The 27,117-nt window shown below is 40.0% G+C and overlaps 2 protein-coding genes and 2 pseudogenes across 2 annotated transcripts; 3 read left to right on the top strand and 1 right to left on the bottom strand.

Moving 5' to 3' along the window:
• Positions 1-6,743: 6,743 nt before the first annotated feature.
• Positions 6,744-9,231, bottom strand: LOC146454790 (uncharacterized). Its single transcript, XM_085095376.1, has 2 exons — positions 8,632-9,231; positions 6,744-8,208 (listed from the first exon to the last, which is right to left on the bottom strand). The coding sequence occupies exon 2, from the start codon at positions 7,758-7,760 to the stop codon at positions 6,744-6,746; it is 1,017 nt and encodes a 338-aa protein (XP_084951502.1). The 5' UTR covers positions 7,761-8,208; positions 8,632-9,231.
• Positions 9,232-11,380: 2,149 nt separating this feature from the next.
• On the top strand, positions 11,381-13,007 carry LOC146454789 (uncharacterized; annotated as a pseudogene).
• Positions 13,008-14,318: 1,311 nt separating this feature from the next.
• LOC146454788 (uncharacterized) lies at positions 14,319-15,296 on the top strand. Its single transcript, XM_085095375.1, has one exon. The coding sequence runs from the start codon at positions 14,319-14,321 to the stop codon at positions 15,294-15,296; it is 978 nt and encodes a 325-aa protein (XP_084951501.1).
• Positions 15,297-20,151: 4,855 nt separating this feature from the next.
• LOC146454787 (uncharacterized) lies at positions 20,152-23,992 on the top strand (annotated as a pseudogene).
• The last annotated feature ends 3,125 nt before the right edge of the window (positions 23,993-27,117 follow it).

Here is a 27,117-nt window from a genome sequence, read left to right as displayed (position 1 = left end):
ATTCAAGCTCAAAAAGTTCTTTCGTTGATGACAGATGGTATGCACGGTCTAACATTGTTCTCAAAATCGAGGTTTTGTACCTACAATCAACGTGACTGTGAAAATGTAGAAGTAAGCCAGTATTTGTCGGTTTTCTGTAAACACTGGTACTCACTTGGCAGCAGTTGAATATCAAGGAGTCTGACCCAGTTACACTTCTACAATTCCGGTCCCCTTATGGCCAATGCCTTTCTGTGTTCACTTGAAGAAAAGCTAGGGAGGGATAACAAGCTACCCTACCTATATAGAAGATATGTAGATAACACTATAACTGCCATGCCGGATGTAGCTGGAGCTGAGTCTTTTCTCTCTACACTTAACGAATATCATCCCTCGATCAGCTTCACGATGGAGGTAACGCGTAACAAAAAATTAGCGTTTCTTGGAATAGAGATAACAAAGAATCTGACAAAAAAATATGGCTATTTTTTGTTTTGCTTAGCTCTTTCCAATAGTGACAACATTGGTTTCCTAGAGGACATTTTAATGGCTTACAAAGAAAATTCTGCTGCAGTATTGAACCAGGAGGTAAACAAAATTAAGACGTTATATTTTCTTTACAGACTCTGAGGTTGGCGCTCAATTGTTCACTCTACTTTATGTATTGTGAGTGGCTGCGTATCTTTTCTGCAAAAACTCAAATATATTTGGGAGGTTTCAAACATACACAAAGCCACCGAGAACAGGTTGAAGTAAGTTACGAAAACTTCTATACTCAACACAAATTTTATGTGATATCTGCTTTTGTTTTCTTTAGAATGGTGTTTTGTATGAAGTGAACAAGACACCGGAAACTTATTCCACCTTGGTAAGTTTAACAATACTTTAATGACTCACTGTCCTTACAGTTTATTAAGGGAAAATGAGCAGTTATAATTAAAACTGGCATAACAAATATCCACGTTATATTCACTAAACGTCATGCTTATACTGGCACTTTTTCTCACACCTGTACATTTTTTTTTCAGCAGGTTGAGAAACAGTGTTCACCAGGTTGAGAAGTTCCATGTCAAGGGCCAAGGAAGGCAAGAACTTGTTCCCAGATCAGGAGTGTACATCTCGTCTGTAAAGTTGCACTCTATCCACAGTCAATGTGGAACACACCCACCAAAATTGTTGTTGCTTCTCCTCGAGGCTTTATTTTCTGAGGAAACACTGGCAACAAGTCTTGCACATGGATCTTGCACGAAGACAGGCACGGCATCCTTAAGTAAGGCTTTAAATCAGGATGTAGTGAACACCATTAAAGGCAAGTGTCATCAAGCGTCATGATCATTAAGAACACTAAAAGCAAAAACACATTAATCAAACAGTACAGCACAATTTGCTAATGTCTAAAGCTTCAGATCTACTCTTCACGAGAAATGACTATAAATGTATTGAAATTAATATTTTTTTGTTTATAATAATCCTGGGAGGTTTGCTACTTTAAACAATGTGGACTTTCCAGTAAGCCAAATGGACAGAATGTTGACAAATAAAGGGGAAAAAGCCAAAAGAAAGAAACAGAAAGAACTTCAAGTAACTAAAAGTACAGATATAGAGTAAATAGATAATGTAGGGCACTTTCCGTTTGTCAGAGGAGGCCAGCCAGATCGGTAGCCTTTAATTTAAATTGGGCCTTTCTCACGAGATTGTCCCACAGAACCACCAGGACAGCTGCTTATAATAACATGGTAATTGGCTAATTTAATTTGACAGGTCAAATATGACTAACAGTAGAAATTATTCTGTTCTTGAATACACTGGACAGACCATTCAATTCTGACGAATGCAAAAGGGGCCTTAAGTTTCTCATAACACTCAGTTGCAGTATTTGTATTTTTTTTTTTACCCAGAACTTTAAGTTATTTGGGATATATTAGTAAGACAACAATTGCCTCATCACAATTTAATCCGGAAATATTATGTAAAGGTATTTACTTATTAACACAAGAACTGACACTGGTTAAGCAGAAACAAAAAAAATTAACATGAACAGAATGTCTCCTTTAAAAATATCTTCTTCTAAGCCAAAACAAAAACACTGCGTCTAGAAAACCCAGCAACTGGCAAGTGATTTCAAACCAATTAGCCCGGTTTGGCAGTCTGGAATCATGATTAGGATTAGAAATGTCACACGCTTCAAACACTATCAGTTGGCTTAAAATAGAGTTTATTTTTTCAAGCAAAATCCCGGGAGAAATATACCAGAGTTTTAGGCATACTATAAAATGAAGACGTCTTCAACACTTTGGAAACACTTGTACAATTATATTCTGACCCCTAAAGTATGATATTTGTTTAGAAATGCCATGTGAGTCTATTTAAAGACCGTGCCAGGCATTTTATAACTTTTCATAATGTTTTGATTTAGATCAACATATTTAGGAACGCCTTCGTTCATTGCAGAAATTATTCATTTCAGCAATCAAAAGCCCCCTACTATAATGTTTAAAATGAATGTACTCACTCACTTTTTGGTGATAGTGATGGCAAGCTATAGGTCAGTCGAAGGCGGTCACAGTCTCACATCACATCAATGATCTTTCGATGTATGTAGTGGAGCAAGTGAAAGACAACACGGACATTCCACAGGAACAGAAACTGAGCACTACATTTATTTAGGCTTAAATATGCGCTCATTTGCTTACTTTTTCACTCGTTTCCACAGCTATTGATCTTGCTAGCAGGATTGAATTTTTTTGCAAGCAGTGGATGCTACGAGAGTGTGTCACACTAATAAAATAGCTTAAATTCCAGTTGTCATCTGAGTAGCTGTCAACACTGTCTCTTAGATTAAGGTGTTAAAGAAAAACAGATCCTTATGTATTATTTTGTGTTAAAATAAACATTTGATTGGTGCTGTTTGTCTGCTCTTTCTCTGCTGTTAATTTGCTCAGCAGAGTCAACCAAATTCCACTCCATCTGCAGACATTTTGCAGATACAGTACTGTGCAAAAGTAATGAGAGCGAATTTCAACAAATTTCAAGACATTTTGCCACTTTTCGACGAAAACCAGCAATTTTTTTAACGAAACGAAATATTGCCGAACTTTCGACAAATTTCCAAAAATTCGGATGACAATTCGAGAAGATTGGCGAAATTTTGAAGAAAATGTTTTGCAAATTCGAAGAATGCTTCAGTTTTTCGAAGCGTTTTTTGAAGTTTTGAAGAGTGCAGAAAATTTTCGAGGTTAAGCTAAGTACATTGTACAGTGTAAGAAGACTTTCGTTTCCTTCGATCAACCCTTTGCATAAAGAATTCAATTTGAAAAAGCGAGCCATCATGGTATCGTGACGTTATCATGGCAACAGGTTTTGTATAAATGTCATCTTCAGTGATTTGTAATAATGCCAAAGGTTGCACCTTACATTTGAAAGCGAATCCAATCTCTTTACGAGAAATGGCTTGCAGCCGCTAGCCATATTCAAAAAATGAAGAGACGAAGGCCGCCACCAGCCGCCAAATCCAAAAAAAGTTTTTCAAGCATGGCATGGAAGTTCATCCATCAACAGTTCGAAGAGAACGCAAAGAGCAAGGATGGACTATTATTGTAATTAAGAAAATACTTCACTTTGGTTTCCTAATTTTAATTTATATATTTTAATGTGATTGTACTTAATTACCTGTAGTTAGGCAGGTCCACATCAGGACGTTGGTCTTGCCAATTCACTTTTAACCTGCATTGTTAAATAAAGATGTATGTATGTATGTTGATTATATAAGAAATAATCCTGCACCAAATCCTTCGGAACTAAAACAAAGTATGATTAAAGATGCTGACATTTCAGTTGTTATGACTGTTAACAGAAAGATCACCCTTCCCATCGTGGTTTATTACAAAGCCGCAGATCAAACTGGAGAGGAAGTCCTGGCTGAAGTTGAGGAAATTGCTGGACATTTACAAACCTGTCTTACCTGTCTTGATTCCCAGTCAAAGTCCAGTAATTCGATTTTAATTTTTACAATTATGACTATACGTCTCGCTGTGAGTCTTGCCTTGATCAAAAGAAAGTTTGTACTGAGTGTCAGGAAAATGGTTTCCAAAGCATTGAACCTCAGCTCCGCCCATGTGGAAAATGCACGTCTGGTGGCAGAAAGTGTGTGAAGTTTGTGATCACCAGTTATTGATCAGACTGTGAGCAAAAAAAAAAAAACACCTTTAGAAGTTATGCAATCGAGGAAGGAAGCTGAAGCGGAGTCTCCACAATCAAACCTACGCCTTACTGAGGGACCCCAGATGCAGTTCATGTTGGGAAATGTCTAAAAGGAAGCCTGGCTTACTGGTGGCTTGTAATTGATGACTTTCGTGTGAACCTGGTAATGTTGCGTACTCTTCACCAAGACTACAAATCAGAGACTGGGAGAGAACTGAGGCAAGCAATCAAGATAGTCTGTGAGACACCGAGATAAAATGTCAACCGAATCAGTTGCAGAAATCTGCAGTGCAAGGTGTCTGTCTGTATTAGAATCCATTTAAAGTCGATGTGATGATATTGTGTACATGCTGGTACCAGTGAAACACCGACACATATAATAAAGGTAACACCTTCAAACTTCCAGTCAACCTGGTGAAGGACAGCAAGGACGTGAGCAAATTGTATGTAGTAGATAGCCAGAAAGGAACACTGGCTGAAGTTCGCCTTCATTATCCAGCGGCAGTAAAGATAGCAGCAACTGGTTATAACAACTATAGCACTGGCAATGGTACATGGAACTGTCATTGTTGCTGAGAGAATGGGAAACATTTACTGCCTAGACCTGCATTCAAGGTTGCAAGTTAAAGGGACACTGTCACGGCGATTTTGCTATATTCTCGTCAAAATGGCTCAAATATTTGACAAAGAACCTTTTTTCTAACATGAAATTGCTGTTAGAGCACCGACAAGGAATTATCAAGGGATTTATCCAGGGAAGAACAAACTATAAGCAGTTTTTGACGACTTCTCTACAATAAACAAGAAAAACTTGGAAAAATTGGTTGCAATCCATTTCCATCCTAGCCATCCACAGCAAAAGATAATTAATACTAGTTTCTGTGCATTATTAGGGTTATTGTTAACAAAACTTAACCATTATTTTGACGATTCCATCGATTCAAATATGTTTTTTGGCTATTCAAAGAAAAATCGGTGACACTGCCCCTTTAAGGTTGTGTCTATGAGAAAGGCTAATATGGAAGCAATTGTCGCCGGACATAAAGTACACGTTGATCACGAACATGCCAAAAATCATAGCCGAGAAGAGTTGAAGTCTGCCATAAATCAATTCCTACAGAGTAATAAGAAGACTGTGACTAGCGAGGGAACAAAGTTGGATCTGGAACCACGTGTGAAAACACCGGTGGCTATGACAAGCCTTGCTGATGAAATTCTATTCATTGCTGATACTGGGACCATGAGACTAGTAAAAATAAGAGTTGGGAAAGTTGATTTTAAGCTAGAGTGTCATATGCGAACAGTTATGAAATAAAAAGATGACGTCAATCCAACTGGACTGTGTTATTGAGGGTCAGCAGAAGCTGCTGCTGGGTGATTCCGCGACATTTGGGGGTGTTCCGCCGCAAAATGTAACAACTAACGCAAAATGTAACATTATCGCGAAATGTAACAACTTTTGACGCAAAATGTAACACTAACCCGAAAGGTAACAACTTTTGACGCAAAATGTAACAATTTCTTTAACATGAATTGTAACAACTTTCTAACGCAAAACGCAACAACTTCTTTAACGCAAAATGTAACAACTCTGGTCTTGATATATAAAGAAGGAGATTTAGCCTTCTTGTCAAGCTAAACATCTCCTGACAGGCAAATTATACCAACCTACAGATCACATGATCAGTTCAAGATTTTCTTTTGTCAAAATGAAAAGTACCGTTGTTCTTGAAAAAATTGTTCGTGTTCATCATGCCAAGTCCCTGTCTGTCCGTCCGTGCTCTAGGACGGACGGCAACTCGACTTACTTTTTACAGGGAGGCGGCGTGGCCTTGTGGTTAGGGCACCGGACTCGTAATCCGGAGGCCCCGGGTTCAAGTCCCATTCTGACCACTTGGATTTGTTTCACGGTAGCCCTGTTCTCAAATCCCATGTTATGTTCAGTTTGTGTATTTATTTCACTAGTTGTAGCGTCCCCAATTAGCGGTACAGTGCTAAATACTTCGACACTTAAATAAAGTTTTTTTATTTTTTTTTATAAACCAACAACAAAATTTGCACAGTATGTCCGAAGGCACGAACTATTATCAACACCTGTCAACCACTGTTGGAGACGTTAGTCACAAGTAACTTGACTTTGGAAAATTGCTTATATTTCCGTTATCATACACAATAGAAGCACGAACATTGGATGCCCTGGTCAATATCTTCGTTATTTGAAAACAAAGGGGCTAGTATACTGACTGGATAAACTATAACATTGATAAAGGTAAACGATTATTTCTGCAATGTAACAACTAACAAGGTTGTAAAAATCGAAGGTAAAACGCAAACGCTAAACACCATATTATAAAGTTTGAAGGGTAAGCCTTATCATTGATGATATTTATCACCATAGACATTTCTTTTGGCTCTTCCAATAGATTTGCAAGATGCTATACCAGCCAAGTCCTGATGCAATAAGGCTTAGCCATGCCGACGCCCACTTAACGTGATTGATTATTTCACGCAGCCGAATAACTACTCCGCTTGCCTTTCCTTTCATGAGCATAATTTTTCGCATGCTAACATGCCGAATTGGCGATATTATTAATTTCTGGTATATATATCTTCGGCAGTGGTTCCTTGTCAACGATCTCTCTAAAGAACCTAGAAACAACCCGTGAGGGTTGCCACATATACGGGAACATTGCAAGCGTCTGTATTATGATGTGCTCTAGAACATCTTGGTTTAATACAGGCGCTTGGTCAGCTGAACCTAAAAATGATGAACGGTGTGGCAATGCTGCAGTGTCGTTTATTGAAGCTTCACTCAAAGGCAGGTCAGAAGCACAAGTTGGTGGCAACGGAGGTTGACTTGTACTGTCTCGATCTGAAACCAGCAGTTCACTGATTAGTTCTTGGGCGTGGCTGTGCTCAAAAGTGGCCTCGACGTTGATGTTGCTTGGTCGAGACAAGGAGTTCGATGGTTCTTGGGCCGTGTTGTTTTTGGACGCTGGTATTATGTCTGATTCTACTGCTGTCTCCTCGCCATAAATGTCTTGCCAAATGGGATCGTTTTGCAACCCGACGTAGTGCTCACCATCACCTTCTGCAAAATGACCAATATGGAAGCTGCAAAGAGGGAGTGAATCCGTTGGCGATATAATTGTTGTGGCAGCAGGTCCAAGGGAAGAAATGACGATGAACTCGACATTTAAGAGGTCTGCCGCAGCTTGCAGAGTAAGGTGATCACCGTAGGTACCGTCCCTCGCCATATTTCCTAGATATGTAGGCCATGTAACCGTGACAAAGTTTTGCATATGGGGGTGGTTTTCCAAATATTGCACGACCTGTTCCCGTAAAGTTTCCACTGATTGGTACAGTCCAATGCTTCTAAGTAACGCGCAAACAACGGAAAATTGACAATTTCCATCTCCCGGAGGATCATATGTAATGTGGAAATGGGCCGAGTCTAGACGATCTTTCATGAAGACTCTTTCGCTATTGTATGCAAGTTTATACTTTTTACGATGAGCCGCTTTAGCACTTCTTGCTTCCGCCTTTTTTGACTTCTTCTTTTTCTCCCTCTCTTTGTCCATGGTTGTACTGGTTATATCACAAACTGAAATCCACTTTTTCAATTGCCTCCATGATATCGGCGAAGAAAATGCAACTTTGTACAAATCTTTTTCAATATTTCTTTTCAAGACTTGTGCCTCTAAGACATATCGTTTCTTGACTAGCTTACTACCAGTGCCAGGGTATCAAATAAGCACGGTCTCACCAACATTGTAAACGGATGGAGCATGTTTTTTGGTTTCTCTCTACCATTCGGTTTGCACATTTTTCAGTAGCGGACAAAGCTTGTGTTCTTTTAGCTTTTATATTCTTAAAATGACCTCTGTAGTCCCTAGGGCGTGGTCTCACCATGTCTTCATACTTATCCAAAGGCACATCCCATTCTTCCGTGGGGGGGTTACCTGTTTGAGCTACAAGATTCGGTTTTCGGCCAAAATATATTTCGAAGGATGATTTCCAAGAGAGTTCCTCCTTTGGGTCTTGGTTCAGCGCCTGGCCATAAGTCGGCAGCCCCTTAACCCAATTGACTCCAGCCTTTCCCATAGCAAGAAAATTAAACCTTAGTTTTTTCTTGAATGTCCTGTGAGCTCTCTCTACTTTCCCTTGTGACTGAGGATGGTAGGGGTGACCTTTGATAACTTTTATTTCGAGGGCTTTACAAAGACGAGACACTGCGCCATCGAATTCCGTCCCTTGGTTGTGTTGTATTATACAAGGAGCGCCATGTTCCTTGTAAATACGTATAAGTTCACGTGCTACGTGGGAACTTAGCCTTTGCTCTATTGGGACCAGCCAGTGATAGCGACTGAAAACGTCCATGACAGACAGCACATACCTGAAGACCTTGCCTTTATACTTGGTACGCAAATTCTTCATGTCCACTAAGTCGACTTGATGTCGTATCTGAACATCTCGTGCGTGAATCGGACGAAGCCGTGCCCTATTTTCAAAGCGAGCATTGAGTTTCTGGTGAAGAGTTGATTTAGACAGCACTTTGTGAATAGTCCGCTCTGAGATGCCACTATAACGGTCTGTAAGTCTGTGGTATATTTTTCTTCATCGGGATTTTTCACTACTTCTTTCATAGCCGATTTCTTCACTATGGCCTTCCCTTCAAAGCATAATAAACTGCCTTCTAAGGAGAGCTTATCTTTGTTACGCCAGAACCTCACCCGTGCAGAGTTTTGTTTTGCTGTTCGTTCCGTTACAGGAATGTTGAATTTCCCTTCAATCATCTGCACAAGAATTCCATAAGTCTCATCGTCCAGGGCCGTTATAGCAAAACCAGGATGGATACAACTGGAGAGGATTACCAGCAGAAGACGTCCTAAAATTAAAGTCTTCATCCCGAATGATAACTGTACGAGTCAAGAAAATATGCAGAAGGTGCTATTTGGTCAACAATGAAGCCTGTCCCGGCGCCAGTCAATCAAGACAGTCTAGACATACGTTTCCTGTCATAATGTAGCTACGATGGCGCGATAACGGGAAGTGAGGAATGCACTATGCATGGGAAAAAGAAAAAAAATCTCTAGGGATGCTTTCCGTAAAACTTCTTCTTCACGCTTAATGCAGAAGGAAATTGAGAAGCCACAGTAAAAAATTGTCAAACTGCAAATTGTGCATTGCTGGAAAATTAGTCTCAAGAACTCTGAGTCACGACTCGCGACAGTCTGGCATGAGTTTCTCTGAATAATTGCCACATACGCACATGTGTGTATATGGAAGTGATTATAAAATATAAGTAAAATAAAATAAAATAACAAGTTAATCTTGGGCTGTTAGAAGATTTTCTTTGACGGCAGTTCATTGAATTTAGCCTCACTAGAATCATGCTGCTTAGTTAAAAACGCTCAAAATGTGGGTTATTTCACTTCTTAAATTCTTTAAAAAAATCTAGTGCAGAAAAAGTCAGAAATAGCATTTCTGAGCATCTTGTGGAGGAGGGGATACCCCCAGATCCCTCTAGCTGTGCTCGCCCTTGGTGCTCAATTTTTACCCCTCTGTGCATCCACTACGAATGGTCTAGCTACGCCCCTGTGAACTTTCTTTATTTCAACACAGAATCGTTCCATGTCTAGAAATGTTAGTTCTTTTATTTTTTAAATGATATGTTCCACGAAGAAATCCGTACAGTGCAAGCAAAGAAATGTGTTCAGAAGCACATACTGAAAACTATTAAATTACGGTAAAGTAATTACAACTGTTTGCTAGCAAACAGCAGGAATCGCGGTAACGTAAAGGATTTATTTTGACTTGCTATAAAAAGCAGTCAATTGTTCCGTTAGCGATTTCCTTTGGTGCACAAAAAAGTGGTAGCTTACGAAAAAAAATTTGAAAAAGGTAAACGCCAACAACTGAATAGTCGTTGACTATTTTGTTCTTGGTTTTTCAAACATGTTTTGTACATGCCTTAATAAACAGTACAGTATTCATGAATACAATCGTTCACCTGGCCTTTTAAAGTTGTCAGGATAAGATGTAATGTAGATGATAATTCCTTTTTATCTACATATCTAGCCGTTTTGTTCAGTTTTGTATAGCTGTTATTGTCATTGACCTATAAAAAACTGGACTTTTGTGATATCTGAGTAATTATTTTCTAACATTCTTGGGTGGTGGCTACCGTTTACTGGAAACAGAAAACAAAAGAATATGTCACAATTCTGGGCGGAGGAGAGGAGGAGGAGGAGAGGTACTCGCTTACCAGAAGTGGGTCGCTAGGAAAGAGTAGACTGTATTAAATAGAATCATATCATTCAGAAAGGTCGACGTTTTCTCTTGAATTTAAATGTTAAGCTAAGGAATCGTTTAAAGAAAAGATGAGAAAAATATTTAAGAGCGCATAGAATATAGAGCGTAGAGCGGTAGAACAACTCTCTTGCCCAATTTAATTTTCGACTTAACACTTTTAGATTTTTAGCTGTAACAGTGACTCTTAGAAAAGCAACAGTGTATTGTATGTAAATGCAAGTGTAAGTAAGTAGTACAAGTCATTTAACTTCAGTTACCAGCAATAAACCTTTCAAAACTCCTCCTGTATGTATGTAGTGTTACTGGCAAGGACAACACAACATAAAAATTACGCTTCCGCTTAACTTTCCTCTCCCAAATTCTGAAAACTTGGGAATACTGTGACCCTTCGTTCCTATTTCCCACTTTACCTCTACTGGTTTTGATAGCAACATAAACAGCAGTTTATTAATTTGGGAATAAGAAAATCCATACTTCATAAGGTTTAGACTACCGAGGGATAATAGCTAAACCTGTACTGAAGGTTAGTATGACAAAGTTTAACCACCCACACACAGTGAATAGTAATGTAACTTAACTGCTTTACTGGTAATAATCCACCAAAAAGGACGGACAGACAGGGACATGGCATGACAAACACGAACATTTTTTTCAAGATCAACGGAACTTTTCAGGAGATGTTTAGCTTGACAAGAAGGCTAAATCTCCTTCTTTATATATCAAGACCAGAGTTGTTACATTTTGCGTTGTTACATTTTGCGTTAAAGAAGTTGTTACGTTTTGCGTTAGAAAGTTGTTACAATTCGCGTTAAAGAAATTGTTACATTTTGCATCAGAAGTTGTTACCTTTTGGGTTAATGTTACATTTTGCGGCGTAACAGGGGGCCTTCTCGTAATTAACCTGGACGATGGCACAAAACAACAACTCTTGCAAAACGGAAGTACCTTGTGTTGCCAAATCCACGGAGTAAGTTCGAGTGGTCATTCAGTCATTCTCACAGACACCAAATCACAGAAGTTGAAATGGTTTTCTCTCGGAGCATCTGTCTTAGATAGACGAAAGAGGGCGAGAAGTCGACACGATTATTGGTAATGCGTACAAGCAGAGCAAAAGACGGGCTTATTGGCGTAGCAAGAGTGTCCAACCCAACGGGAATAATTGCTGAGGGAACAATATTTTCCGTTGACACAGGCAGTAAAAGTGTAAGGCTTATCACCAAGATATGGGCTTTGCTAAAACACATCAGAATAATGGAAGACATCTACCATGCGTTTTATATCCATTCTGATATTCTTGGCCATGCAGAGCTGCCATCGCTGTTGAAAGCCGAACAACGCGTTGAGAAGGCAGAGAAAATGTTAACAGAAATGCTTCAAAACGCCAGGACCAAGATTAAAGTTTCAGGAGTTATGCAAGGCTCTCAAGGAAACCCAGCCAAGAAGACAGTAGCTTCAGTAACTTTCAACAAGAACTTCCTTCCTTGCCTCTGGACACGATTTAGTGAAGAATGTCCACATCTCCTCGAAGTTGCTGATGTAAGAACATTCCTCATACTTGTTACTGAGTATTTTAACAGTGAAATGCAACAGGTCACAGACACACCCACCGTGTTAGATAATGCGATGAATTTGGTGGAGGCTGCAGATGAGACCTTGAAGAGAATTGCCTGGCCCAGATATATTGGCTTTACTAGGGAGAAACAGCACTATGAGCGACCATCACACTTTTCAATAAAGTATGAAGATTTGCTCCCAGTGCCAAAAGAAGCAACCACGTTCCTGAATAAGGAGGACGTGAAACATTTCAACGATTGGAGGAATGGGTTTGGACGAGTGGTTAGGCAACAATCGGTACGAAATTCTTTCACAAAGGACAAAGCAGGCACTCTTCCCTTCAATATCGACCGATTCACACAACAGTGCCGAAAAACAAGCTCTAACATCAATGCAAGGACTATTTAAGGCTGTCAGTTCTGCCAAGGAAGTACACACACCAACGTATTCATCAGGTAGTAGCAGTGGCAGCAACGTAGAGCCCGTTCCAGAGCCTGGACATGGAAATCAAAAGCGATCACAACACGCATCAGTCACCACATACTGGAATTTATGCAGTCAGGAGCAAATCCAACATTTTTTCTGTTTTTACTTCAAGCAAGATAGACACAAATGATATGTTTCGTACTGAATATGTTGTCATTGATGAAAGTTCTTTTACCTTCGAAACATGTGGCGAAGAAGCACCACGCAAAAAGAGTAACATTATTTGTGAAATAGGTAAAGATGTAATATGGTTATCTAATAGCCAGTTAGAACTAACTGTAGAACCATTCTGTGAGATTCTTTTAGACTTCCGAGGCGAATGTGATTTGGAAGCTAATGAAAATGAAGAAAATCTAGAAAGTTCTCTTGGCTCGGAGGAGGAGGAATTTATTGCTCTAACCAACACTTGGAGTAGGAGGAGATCAGGTGGCCTCCTCGGCGGATGGAAGATTTCTTCTAGTTTCTTTAGCTAATTGCGGACACTTTTTGCACATTTTGCAACCTGTTCCCTGACCTCTTTAAGTGGACCTTTAAAGCAGCATTGACAGCAGCTGAACACTTGCCACCAGTGATCATACCAGATTGTTACATTAATTTGCAATAAGGTCCTAAAGTTACATTCTATCTTTCCCGAAACTAACAGCATTTAACTCAATTTTATCAAGGTCTATGTCGAGTAATTGAAAACCAAACAAACCCAAATGCAGAGTTTTCGTTTCTACAATGGCTTTTATGTTAAAATCGGACATACGGGCATCACGTCAGTGTTAAAATGTATGTATAACCATTTAACCTCCCCGTCTGGGTTAAATGACATTTAAAACTTCTCAACCAAATCTTGAAATGTAAACAGTTCACAAACAATTCTTGTGTAGTGATGTGAATCATTCGTTGAAGTCAGTTTCTTTATAGGTTATGACTACTTACAAGGAATAACGAAAAGTAAATGCGATGGATGTGTAATAAGGTGGGAATTAGACAGGAGTACTGAACTACAACCGTAACATTTGGCTCTTCAACTATGTTTTTAAATGGCATGGTCCCGGTAATTTCTGGATTTCTGTAAATGCATATCTGATAGCTGCAATAGCTATTAGATAACACAGTAGACTGAGACTATTTTAACTGTAGCAGTGGGATGTCAGAAGCGAAGGTCAAACTGAGATAAGCAGGTAAGTAAAAAACTACAGTATTGTGCAAAAGTAATGCAAACGAAATTTGACGATAAATAGCGAAATTTTGTTTGGAGCAATTTTTCCACGAAATTTCGGGAGTCCTATTGTTTGAGCGACAACGATATTTCGTGGAAATCCGCGATAGTTCGAGCGAAATTTCGCAGCACTCCGTGATATTTCGAGCGAAATTTCGTGGAACTTAGCAATATTTCGAGCAAATTTTCGTTTCTATCCAGTGATTTTTCGCTTGCTGCAAATGATACATTTATCTCAATTTCTTTTACAGTATCTTCCTCAATCGCCTCACAGACATGACATGTAAACATTAACATGTGCCAAGCGAATGTCTGTGTTTACACCTCCAATTAAAGGTTTTACATTCTGGAAATGAAACTTACCTGTTCATGGTCTGCCTTAGTAAGGCACTAGTTCCGGCGACATTACATGACAAAAACACGGCTTTGTCACGCTCGATACGGCCATGTTAATTCTCGTTCGATCCAGTGTCCACACAGCTTTTGAATGTTGACATGTTGGCATAGCAACAGGTTGTTACATGTATATATGCGGTGTTTATGGAGTAAAGTTTTACTCAAACTTGTCGCAATTATGCCAAAAGTTACAATCTACACGCGAAGTCGTATCGAGTCCCTTTACAATCAAGGTTCTCGTCTGGTTAAAATTTTCAAAGAGCTCAAGGAAGAAGGTTTAAAAGTAAGCTTTGCAAGCGTTACTCGAATCATAAATGAGATTCAAGAGACTGGATCCACAAAGAACCTTCACAGAACTGAAAGGCCAGCGAAACTTTCGGAGGAAGCAAAAATTTTCATCGAACATCAGATGAGAAAGAACGATGAGGCGACCAGCAGGCAGATTCAAAAGAAACTGTCTAAACGTGGAATCGTGGTTCACTCCTCCACAGTAAGAAGATCACGGAAAAAACAGGGATGGAACTTGCAGCACACTGATTATTGCCAGTTGATCAGAGATGTCAACAAGGTTAAACGGCTTGAGTACGCCCAACAAATTATGGAGAGTGGCGATGAATGTTCTGTCCCCCTGGAACAGTACCGGCGCACTTGTTACAGAAAGGTTGGCGAACCGACAAAGCCCAAGCGCAAGCACCTGCTTAAAGTCCACGTCTGGGCCGGAATCAGCAGACACGGGGCCACAAAAATATCCATCTTTGACGGCATAATGGATGCTGAACTGTACTGCAACATTCTTCAGACAACGCTCGTCCCTTTTATCAACGAAACCCTTCCAGACCACAGATTCATGCAGGACAATGACCCCAAGCATACATCAAGACAAGCTCGGGCCTTTATGGAGGAGAAAGGAATCAACTGGTGGCGAACCCCCCCAGAGAGTCCAGACTTAAATCCAATAGAGGACTTATGGCACGAGCTGAAATTCTACCTAGAAACCAAGGTAAAGCCCCAAAACAAGCACGAACTGGTTGCCAGAATTAAGAGGTTTTGGACAAGGAAGATCACTGCTGGCAAGTGTACGCGGTATATCGACCATGTCCTCAAGGAAGTTGTTCCTGCAGTCGTGGAGGCACGCGGAGCAGCAACGCAATTTTAATACCTTTTACTGCGAAAAACAAATGGCTCCTTTAGGAGCCACCAACCTGAAAAAAGTCTATGACCAATAAAATATACATGCACCTACACATATGCACATAATTTGCGCTGTGAGCGTGAAGTCAACGTTAAGTCTCGCTCTTTACGTTACATAAGCCTTTGTCACAAGGGAAAGAAACTTTAAAATTACTTTTAATCTAGCTTTTTTCTTAAGACTAACAATTTCTCGGCACACACGATTTGCAGTCAAACGAAATAGTTTTGTCATTAGAAATCTCTTTGACCAATTTGTTGTTTCTTTTGCTTTAGGACGATATACTGCAAAAGGGACTTTTGTTCTGCAGAGAAACTGCAAATTAAAATCACACATCCAAAATCACTTTGCGTGAAAACGCAGGCTACCTCGTATAATTCAACCAAATATTTGGTCGGATGTAGCGAACGTCATTCAGGAAATTTTAATTTGCACGCACGAGTCACGAACGTTTAAAAATCTCTTTGTTTATGTAGACAATCAATTATTTATCCTAATTGCATTGACCTCTTGTAATAGCTTACTCCTTTTAACACCGCTTTTTTGCGCTATGAGTATTCCTGGTTCACTGGCACGAGTAACGATCAAAGGCACTTAATTTGTGATTAGACAACTTCAAAACCGTTTCTGGTTTCCTTGGTCTCCTGTTGACATGAAAACTTTTTAAGCGCGCTAGCTGTGAACGTTTCAAAAGGAACTCTTTGCTACAAACCAGTGCACAGAAACAGTTGTTGTCATCAGAAAACAAAAAATCACACATCGAGTCTTAATTGTCTTTTACCTATTCTCAAAACCGCCTTGTGAAAAGCACTCTTAGTTCCGCCTCTCAGTATTACCAATTTATTGGCGTACCTAGGTCACAATGTGGCTACCCATCTTCGAAAACTTTCTGGTTTCCTCCTTTAACCTTGTTCTCCTGTCTTCAGGAAATTTTGATTTGCACGCACGAGTCACGAACGTTTAAAAACCTCTTTCTTTGTGTAGACAATCAATTATTTCCCCTCATTGTATTGACTCCTTAAAATAGCTTTTTGGCGCTATGAGTATTCCTGGTTCACTGGCATGAGTTACGATCAAAGGCACTTAATTTGTGGTTAGACAACTTCAAAAAAGTTTCTGATTTCTTTGTTCTCCTATTAAAATGGAATCTTTTTTAGCCTTTTAAAGGAACTCTTTGCTTACGCAGAAAATCAATTTTGCTCTCTAATTGTATCTGCTCAAATTAGCTTATTTCCGTTTATTTTTTGTGCTCTCAGTATAACCAGTTTATTGGCACATGTCAGTTATGATCAAACACACTTATTTGTGATTAAATAAAGTTTCTGGTTTCCTTTTTCACTCATTTCCTGTCGACTATTTGGTGTGCACGAGGCACAAACGTTTTTCCAAACAAAAAAAAAAAACGCTTTGCTTACGTAGCAAGTCAATTACCACTCTAATTAAATTGATTCGCCAAAAAAGCTCACTCCTTTTCACACCGCTTTGTTTTTCCGTTTCAAATGGGTGTGATTATGGTAATAGGTTTGTGCAAGGGACGCCACATCTTTTACTGAGACGGTATAATATTTTTTTTTTTAACAACCAATCAAATTGCAGAATTTTCGATCCAACTGATGGTACATATTGCTATAAATATGTTGAAATTCCACCATGTCCCATTTCAATCGAAGATTTAACTAAGAAGTTAACAGTCATGGCACAAAAATGGGCACAAGTTAACTGGAGTCGCGGCCAATACTCGGATGTTTTTTGCTCCGCCATTATTGATCCATCTCCGCTGAAGCAGGGGCAGAAAGTGAAGGTGATATGGGGAAAGAGTCGTAAGGAATATAGAGCCATCGTTGGCTTTTATCCTTTGGAGCCGGCTGTACAGTGTGACAATCAGGAGAACAAGCTGGCGCCAAGGAAGGCAAAAGCGAAACGAAAACTGGTGAGTGTCTGTTTCTCTTTTGCGAGGGTTTAAACGTACCCTCTAAACGTACCCTCTTAACTGCAGTTGTTTCCAACTTGAGTCGGTTCGAACACTTTTCAAAGCACACATCAGGCCCCAGTTGTTCAAAGCCCGATTGAGCTAATCCTGAAAAAACTAAAACTTTGATTCAAGTTTAATTACTATTCAATAAGGATTCTTCGAACAGATGAAAAACGTTTAATCCTAAATTAGCGTTAATCGGCTTTCGAACAACTCGGCTCAGCTTCTAGTCATTTCTTACTCCTAGCTTGTATCTTGTAACCCAAAACCAATTTGTTTAATTCTACAGCTCGATGACACCCCTGATGAACATGCCAAAGCTGCAAAGGTTTCCACCGCCGCAGAAAAAAATAAGAAAAAGGAGAACCGTAAGGGAATGGTATGTACTTCAGAGTTTATTGTACTGATCAATAGCTTGAATGTTTAAAGCCCTACCCACACCAACAAAACATGTTTAATTAAACCAGGTTTCACAAAATGAAAATTGGTAACAGAAAGCTCAACCATTGGCTTTGACATAGAATCCAAGTAAACTTTAACTTCAAGCTTTCATTTGTGCTAAATTTGTAGTCAACAAAAATCCGAAAGCAGCTTTTATGAAGGAAACAATTTTAAACTGTGTTGAACTAAACCGCTTTTAAACGTGTTTAAGCCTTGGTGTGAATGGGGCATAAGATTGAATGGTAGCTGGTTACTGTAATTTACTTTTACAGTAGCGTGCAAATCTAAGTTGGCAGTCTCGACTCGAAACTCAATCCTCGAAGCTATCGAGTATCGAGGTTTGAGGCTCGTTTTTCGAGTGTTGATTAAGTAAATCAAATTAGCGGCAGTGAGTGTTCGATAAATCAGTTTCGGCGCGTTTCTTCCTTTTGCGTATTATTTTTTAAACACATCCGTTCATCGTTGTGAAATTAAAACATGCTTAAATTTTTCATATGCAACACCAATTTTTAATCAAACTTCAAAGTCATTGAAGCGAGCTAGCTAAACTACAAAATTGTGGCTTTTTATTTCGTGGATTGTAACACGATCATTGCCGCGCAACATTTTACTTCATTGTACTTAAATCTTTCGAATAAGAAATTTCGGAAAAAGTATTTCCTTATTTAAAAACGCACAGTATTTATGGTAGGATTCAGAAAGGAAACGGGGAAACTTCAACTTGGCCGAACGCTTGCCTTTGAGCAGACTTTGAAAGCCGTTGCGAATGTTTACATCTTCGTGGTAGCGTTACAAATTTACATAAATATTATCGAGATCATCTCAAAGGGCAAAGTCACGCTTTCTTCATTATCTATCACCTGATTTCGGATTGTTACCCTGTCGTCTTCCTGACAGATGACTGGATTACTTTTTCATTAAAGCCAGTCTTAACAGTGAAGAAAGCGAAACAAAAAAAAAGGAATTTATTTGCCAGCAAATAAAAACGTTTATGACTTCTGCCTACTTAGTGATTTAAGTAGATTAATTAGGCTTATTAATTAACTCGGTATAGACCTGTGGGGGAGTTGTGGTGGAACATCGTTTCAGGGCATGACGGGAGGTATATTTTCGATAGAACCCTAATTCTCATTACATAAAAATATTGAGCAAGAGTCACAAGACTATCCTGTGACCGAAGTAACAATAAAAATTACATTGAGCAATAATCACGAGCTTTCACGGAAAAGTACTTAGCCTCGACTTCAAACTGCCAGTATAAACTGTGGCCATTGCTTTGTGCTCGTCCTCTCAGTCTCAGACTTGACACGCTCTCCGAGTTCGACACGCTCACCGAGTTCTCATACTTGACACGCTCTCCGAGTTCGGAAATCCTTTTGCAACCTCATTCAGGAGTTGTATTATCTTCGTTTATTCAGAGTAGAGTATATCTATCAATTTGTTTTTATATACTATTGTTATGCCTTATAAGCCAAAAGTCCTCATTTTGGGTCACTCTTTTGTGCGCTGTTTTAAAACTTTTGTCTACCAGGGTGGTGATAGAAGGGTTAAGCGGGACCTCCATCTGTCTCGATCAGCCAGAGTATTTTTCCAAGGTGTAGGGGGACGCACAGTCGACAAACTCTGTGCTTTAGACCTCCATGGTGTTAGGCGCCTAAAACCTGATATTGTTATTTTGGAAATCGGTGCTGATGACTTGTGCCAACTTGGTGTAAAACCTGAGACTGTGGGTTCCGAAATAGAGGCTCTTGTCCATATCTTGCACAACCAATGCCACGTTAACTACATTATGGTCTGCCAAGTCATCAACTGCGCCGCCATCCCAAGGGAGGTGCCTTTATACAATGAAAGAGTGGCTATCCTTAACCAGTATCTCAGCGTAGCGCTGGAGACTTTAGATTTTGTTCAATTTTGGTGCCATAAAGGGCTACGTAAGCCGAATATACCCGTAATATGTCGGGATGGGGTACACCTCAATGTGCAAGGCCATTATGCTTTATATAGAAGCTACAGAGGAGCCATTTTGTTCGCTCTCAAGCAAATATTCCATGCGGGTGATCCTACCACGCCCCCAGCTTAATTTAGGTCATTTGCACGCCACTTGTCGGGTTTGGAACCAGTGGTTCTGCTGTAATTTTCGGCATTTTAACATGTTCCTTGCGGCAGCCGGCTTTTTTGTTGACTTGCTTAACGTTGCCATTTTTATTTTATTTTTTTTTAATTGCTTTTTCTTTCAGTTAATCTTATGATTATTAATTATTGTTGTTCCTTATGTACAATGTACACGTGTGGCATGCAAGGACCTGCTGGGCCTTATTTTTGGGACACCCCCCTGATCCATTTGTTTTTCTGTCATAATTTCATGATCAGTCTACAGTTTCTATCCTCTCTTATTTCTCAAAGATCATGATGACCAGAGGCCAAAAACGTGTTGCCCCTGCTGTGCTCCCTGCGGTTGTTATCCCTGGGACGGCAAAATGCGCGCCCAAACGTAAAGCCAAATCCACATCTGGTGGTGCGAAGGCCAAGCGTGGAAAAGCTGGAACAACACTGGCGCCCGGCGACCAAGGTACCGTTCATCCCAGCCAGTTGGAGCGCGTTCCTTTATTATCGGGCGATAAGGCGACCAGGCAAGGATCACCTTCACTAGTGGATGTTGCGGCTGTTGTGTCCAATGCAGTTGTGAAAAGACTCAAGGCGTCTGGACTTATGTCCACGTTTCCACAAGACCAGAACTTTTCAAAGGGACAGAACTCTGATCTAGCTGCCTCTGTACAGGGGTCAGTGGCAGGTGTGATTCAGGACATAGCCGGTGAGAGTGTGATTTCTAACATTAGTATTAGTAAAGATACTCCTAGTGTACCAAACATAGTACCTATTAATCAACGAAACGAGACTGGTGACCACCTGGCCCGTATTCATCAACAAATTTCAGTGCCGCTTGCATCCAGAATTCCTAACAAAATTCAGTCCAAGATTTGGGCTCACGAGTACATTGATCTAGGTACACTATTGAATACTACTCTGCCAAGCGATTCTAGGTACAATTTAGTGGTGCAATCTTCGCAATCAGCGAGTCGGCCGGTCATTGGTCTCGAACCAACTCAGAAAACAAAGCGTATAACAACCATTGATCAATGGATCACAGCTTTTCAGACCTTTGTAGCTGTCTATACTGTCAGATTTTCAAACGAGGCCCCGGCTATGATGAAATATAGCGAGACAGTGCGGGATGTAGCGGCTAAAAACGCCCACTGGCGTTATTACGACAAAAACTTTCGTTTCTTGAGGCAGAAAACCCTGTTCCCTTGGGACCAAATCCATTGGGAGTTGTGGTTGCAGGCGCACCACATTCCCAAAGGTTCACAATCTTTTTCTCCCGATATCCCCTCTGGTTCCAAAGATGCTAGGGCGCCTTTTCAGCCCTTTCCGTCCGGTTATTGCTGGAAATTTCACCGGGGGGAAAAGTGTTCCGGCTGCAATTTTAAACACGACTGTTTCAAATGTGGTTTCCCGCATCCAGCCGGAAAATGTGCATTGCCCAGACAACAACCGGACCCCAGCGTTGCCCCTGCAAATCACTCATCGACAGCAAACAAATCAGCCTCTCAGTACCGCCCTGTCTCGTCAAATGTCAACACCAATCAAGGTAGATAAATTGCAGGCTTATCTGGACGGATATCCGCCTAGGTCTAAGCAATACCTTCTTGATGGCTTCCGATCTGGTTTTTCAATTGATTATGTTGGGCCAAGGAATAATTTTTCCAGCAAAAATCTTTCGTCTGCTCTAGACCTTCCTGAAGGGGTTAACGATAAACTAGCAAAAGAGTTGCACTCAGGAAGAATAGCTGGTCCTTTCGAAACTCAACCTTTTCCGATATTTCACATTTCTTCTTTGGGCTTAATTCCTAAAAAGGTTCGGGAGAGTTCCACATGATTCATCACTTGTCCTTTCCGGAAGGTCCATCAGTAAATTCACATATTCCAAAAATCGCGTCGAGCGTACATTACCCATCTATTGACGACGCAGTTAGGTTAATTCGGCGCACTGGCAGGGGCTGTGCACTCGCCAAAACTGATATCGAAAATGCTTTCCGATTGACTCCTGTGAGTCCCTCCGATTACAATTTGCTAGGAATCCACTGGCAGAACCAATGTTACTTTGATAAAAATCATGCCATGGGGCTTTCCAGTTCTTGCAAAATTTTTGAGTGTTTTAGCTCTGCTTTAGAATGGATTGCTTGCAGTAAAATGGGTATCCCAGGTATATTACACCTTTTAGACGATTTTCTAATTATAAACCATTCGCTCTCTTCTCGTGGTAAAAATTTGCAGACCTTCCTTCAGGCATGTGATGACACAGGCGTCCCCATGGCGCCTGAGAAAACATTTGGTCCCAGCTGTGTTATGTCATTCGCAGGCATTGAACTAGACACTCTTAAGATGGAAGCTCGCCTTCCTAGTGATAAATTAATCAAGTGCAGATCTTTGATACAAGATTTCCTTCAACGAAAAAAGGTGTCCTTGAAGGAATTACAGTCTTTAATCGGCCTGCTAAATTTCACTTGTTCTGTCATAGTACCAGGTCGCACATTTTTACGTTGATTGATTAACCTTGAAGGAATTACAGTCTTTAATCGGCCTGCTAAATTTCACTTGTTCTGTCATAGTACCAGGTCGCACATTTTTACGTCGATTGATTAACCTCACCGTGGGTATTCGACGCGCTAGGTACTTAATCCGTATTAATCGCGAAACTAAAGCAGATCTTCAACTATGGCTCGAATTTTTGACCTCGTAGAATGGTCGCTCCTTTTTCTTGGATTATATTTGGCCTTCGTCTTCTCACCTGCATATTTTCACTGATGCATCAGGATCTTTAGGTTATGGTGCAGTCTTTGGCTCGCATTGGTTTTTTGGTAAATGGCCTGATAGCTGGGTGGGCCACAACATTATAGTTCTCAAAATGTTTCCGATCGTTCTTAGCATTGCCATTTCGGCATCGCAATCTTCCAATTGGTGTATTATGTTTTACACCGACAATCTAGGATTAGCTGAAGTGATAAACAAGAAAACAACTAAGGATAAGAAGCTATTGGTTCTGTTACGTACCCTAGTGTTACAGTGCTTGAAACATAATATCTTATTTAAGGCAATTCATATACCTGGGTTGCTCAATACGAAAGCTGACACCTTATGACGCTTACAGGTCATGAAATTCAAGTCCCTTGGCCAGGGCATGGATTCCGAAACCCACAGTAGTTCCAACTCATCTCCTGCCGGTAAGTTGGCCTCTATAACAAAGCACCTTCTATCTGCTAGTCTAAGTAACGGTTCTACGGCAGCTTATAAAAGGTCATGGAATCTATTTACAGAATCGGCTCAGTCGACGTTAGGCGAGACAAAATTAGTTCTTCCTATACAACCCGCTGTAATAGCGCTATTTGTTTCGCATCTCTATCCGTTACATTACGCTTCCTCTACAGTTACCAGTTATTTATCAGCCATAGGTTATACTCATAAATTGGCAGGCGTAGGTGATCCGACTGAAAAGGGGATAATTCGACAGATAATTAAAGGCTATCGGAACTTAGTTCCGGCGCACATGTGCGTCTACCAATTACATTGCCGATATTGCAGCAAATTATAAACTCTTTTACGCACACTACAGCGACAGCGTATCAGTCGAAGCTCTTGTAGGCAATGTCTTCCTTAGCTTTCTTTGCCTTTTTGCGTATAGGTGAAATCACCGTCAACACTAATGACCATAGTAATCTGATTCCCATTACACAGCTAGAAAGGCTAGTGGATAGCCAGCAGCAGGTCAAAGCCCTGCAACTCACTATGTTCAAATACAAGCACAGTGATTCAGAAGGGCGCCCCTTTGTTATATATATCTATAAGGAGGAGTCATGTTGTCCAGTTACAAACATTTTAGATTTTATTTTAGCCAGAGGACCGATTAGTGGTCCCTTATTTTGCTGGCCAGATGGGGCACCCATTAAGAGGTCTTTCTTTGTGGAAAAACTCAACAATTCACTTAGATTTTGTAATCTCGATCCATCGCTTTATAAATCGCCTCGACCCGTCGCTTTATAAATCGCACAGCTTTCGCATCGGCGCGGCCAGTTGGGCTGCCGCCAAAGGTTTTTCTAATTCAAAAATTCGTCAGTTGGGTCGATGGATATCGAATGCTTTTCTTAATTATATACAAACGCCTAGCCTTGCAACTAGTCTAAGTCATAATTAAGTTACACAAGCAGGTGCTGTGATGACTTCTCAGTGATGATATAGAGCATGTGCAGTTTTGCTGCCAACAGTCTTCGGGTGGGGCGGGCCTCCTTTCAGGAGGCTTGTGGCCTTTTTTATAGTGCCCTCACCTTTGCTAGAGCTTAATAATTAAAATAATAGTTATTCATTCATTTTATTTTACATTATTGGATTTAATTAATAATTAATAAAAGCGGCCATGACGCATGGCCAATATTAATCCCAACACTGGCTGGTTCATTTGTGTTTTGACGCTCTAAGCAAACGAAGCTCGTCTGTTGGCATAAAACTGACATCTCGAAATATTGGCACTTAATTATATTACGTGTGGAAAAGAAGACATAAAGGAATTTATTTGCCAGCAAATAAAAACTTTTATGACTTCTGCCTACTTAGTGATTTAAATAGATTAATTAGGCTTATTAATTAACTCGGTATAGACCTGTGGGGGAGTTGTGGTGGAACATTGTTTCAGGGCGTGACTGGAGGTATATTTTCGATAAAACCCTAATTCTCATTACATAAAAATATTGAGCAAGAGTCACAAGACTATCCTGTGACCACAGTAACCATAAAAATTACATTGAGCAATAATCACGAGCTTTCACGGAAAAGTATTTAGCCTCGACTTCAAACTGCCAGCAAAAAATGTGGCCATTGCTTTGTGCTTGTCCTCTCAGTCTCAGACCTGACACGCTCTCCGAGTTCGACCCACCTCCTCCCCTTTCTCCACCTTTGTCATTTTTTTTTCATTTAATTTTGTGTGTGTACATCTCAACTTGTTGTTGGCCTTTTTTTATAGTGCCCTCACCTTCGCTTGAGATTAATAATTAAAACAATAGTTATTCATTCGTTTTATTTTACATTATTGGATTTAATAAATAATTAATAAAAGCGGCCATGACGCATGGCCAATATTAATCCAAACACTGGCTGGTTCATTCGTGTTTTGACGCTCTAAGCAAACGAAGCTCGTCTGTTGGCATAAAACTGACATCACGAAATATTGGCACTTAATTATATTACGCGTGGGAAAGGAGACATAAAGCAACTTTTTCTTTCGCTGTTTCACAAGCCAAAGAATGGTAACACGTGTGATCGCTTTGAGCCTCGCCAAACCAGTATCCTGCACATACTTATGCTTCGAATCAAAACTTCGAAAACAGTATTTTCTTGATTAAAAGCGAACAATACTTTCTTATGTTATTAAACATTAAACTTTATAAACAATAGCCCCCAAAATCCCTATCCTATCCCAGACTCACTATTTTTCAGTAACGTGGTCACTGTTAATTCCGGCCAAAACAAATCTTCTACGTGTACACCAACAACTAAAACGCATTTTTTTATAAGTGCAAATTCCTGGGAAACCTAGTGTAGATTAAATTCTTCAAGCATTAAATCAGTTTCCTGGAAAATGATACTCTATTCTAGAGAAAAAGTTTCGGATTTCTATACCCTATCCCAAACTAAACTGAAAAGAAAATTCCTTACCCACAGTCAAATCAAACAGAGATGTTTATTAAAATAAGTTGCTCCTGTTTCATTTTTACAAGATCATAGTGCTGTGGGCTTCCAACTCTGACACCGTCACAACTAAACCCCAGCCTTTAGGAGAAGAACAGTCAAAAGGTTGTTGTTATATGTTAACTAAATATATATGATTGTGGTGAATCTGTGGTTTCCTGGCTACTTGCAGTTGAGAAACAAATTGTCTCAACTGTGTTTTAGCATCAGGTAAGGCCAACCTTGGGCAACATATAAAAATCAGACAGTCTTAATAAATCTTAAACCTTAACATTTGGCGCATTTGATCATATGCACATGTTAATTTGCACCATACAAATATCAATTATTATTTACTGTTTTTCTGTAGTGCACATACCAAAAACCCAAACTACAGTTCACAATACCAGACTGTATGACAAGAAGACGGCCCGTTAGTATTGTTCAAAGGTCTAACCCAAGATTGCTCAACGCTATACCACAGTCCATCTTAAAAAGAAAAAAGTTGTTAAAGGTTTCGCCTATCCACAGAAGAGTAAGGAAAGAAAAAAGCAACTCGAAAAACTGTGATTAATGGGAAACTATCATCACAACTTAAAGGTACTAGAGACACGGGTTGGTGATTTCATAGTGCTAAGAAGACCCACAGAAGAAACATTATCACCATAATATTCCCTTCCTTGTTCCTTTTGCCTGGCATTTATTAGACGCAATTAACTGTGGAGACATTGTACAACTGGTCATTTCCAATCACAGCACACGGAGCAGGATGAAAAGGACAAAAAAATGGCGTCAATATTCAGGAGAAAAGCAAATTAATGCTATGTCAAATCTGAAACCAAACTAGAACCCGCTTGTGCAATAACTGTTGCCTTAATGAAGATGGACGAAACCTCCCTTGTGGCACGAAGTGATCACATCATTTGTAAGTATGGTCCCATTCAAGCTGAACGACTAGGTCCTAAGCACTTGCACAAAATATCCCAGGGCATACATCAATTAGTAAGACTACTTATTCAACTCAGAACAGACAACACTGTCACCCAACTCAAAGATGCTCTCAAGCAAGAATGTTTTGACCACATCATTGCTTCAGTTGAGTCTTTGTAGCGTTGACAATTCTTCAACACAGTCAGTGGGAGCAACCTCACTTGCATTAAAACTAGGACACGCTATCAAAAAATGTTTCACAATACAGAGAGGTAAAAGGCGCTGCAGACAAAAGATGAACCACTATTTCAGAGGCAAGACAACCTAAAGGGGCTGATGATGGAGTCTGAATGGGGGGACAAAGTGTCATCACATTTATTGACCACACTACACAAGAGCGAGTTCAAGGAAATAATCCTCTTACCACTGGCAGAAAATTTGGAAAAGTTGAGAAAACATCTCCTCGGCAGAAGCGTAGTCTTAACGGAAAAATTACTGTCCAAAAAACAACCCCTAGAGAACTGGGGCCAGCTGATAGGAGTCACCCTGTGCAGGGTTATCATCTTTAATAAATGAAGAGAGAAGAGGCATCAAATATGTTACCGGATGCATTTAACAATAGACCAGACTGGGATGAGATGACCTCACCAGGAATAAGGGCCTCCCTGG

The sequence above is a fragment of the Pavona decussata genome, unplaced genomic scaffold, assembly GCF_977016875.1.
Source record: "Pavona decussata unplaced genomic scaffold, jaPavDecu1.1 SCAFFOLD_300, whole genome shotgun sequence".
Lineage (NCBI taxonomy): Eukaryota > Metazoa > Cnidaria > Anthozoa > Scleractinia > Agariciidae > Pavona > Pavona decussata.
Note: the sequence above shows the minus strand (reverse complement) of the source record. Positions and strands in the feature narration are given on the sequence as shown.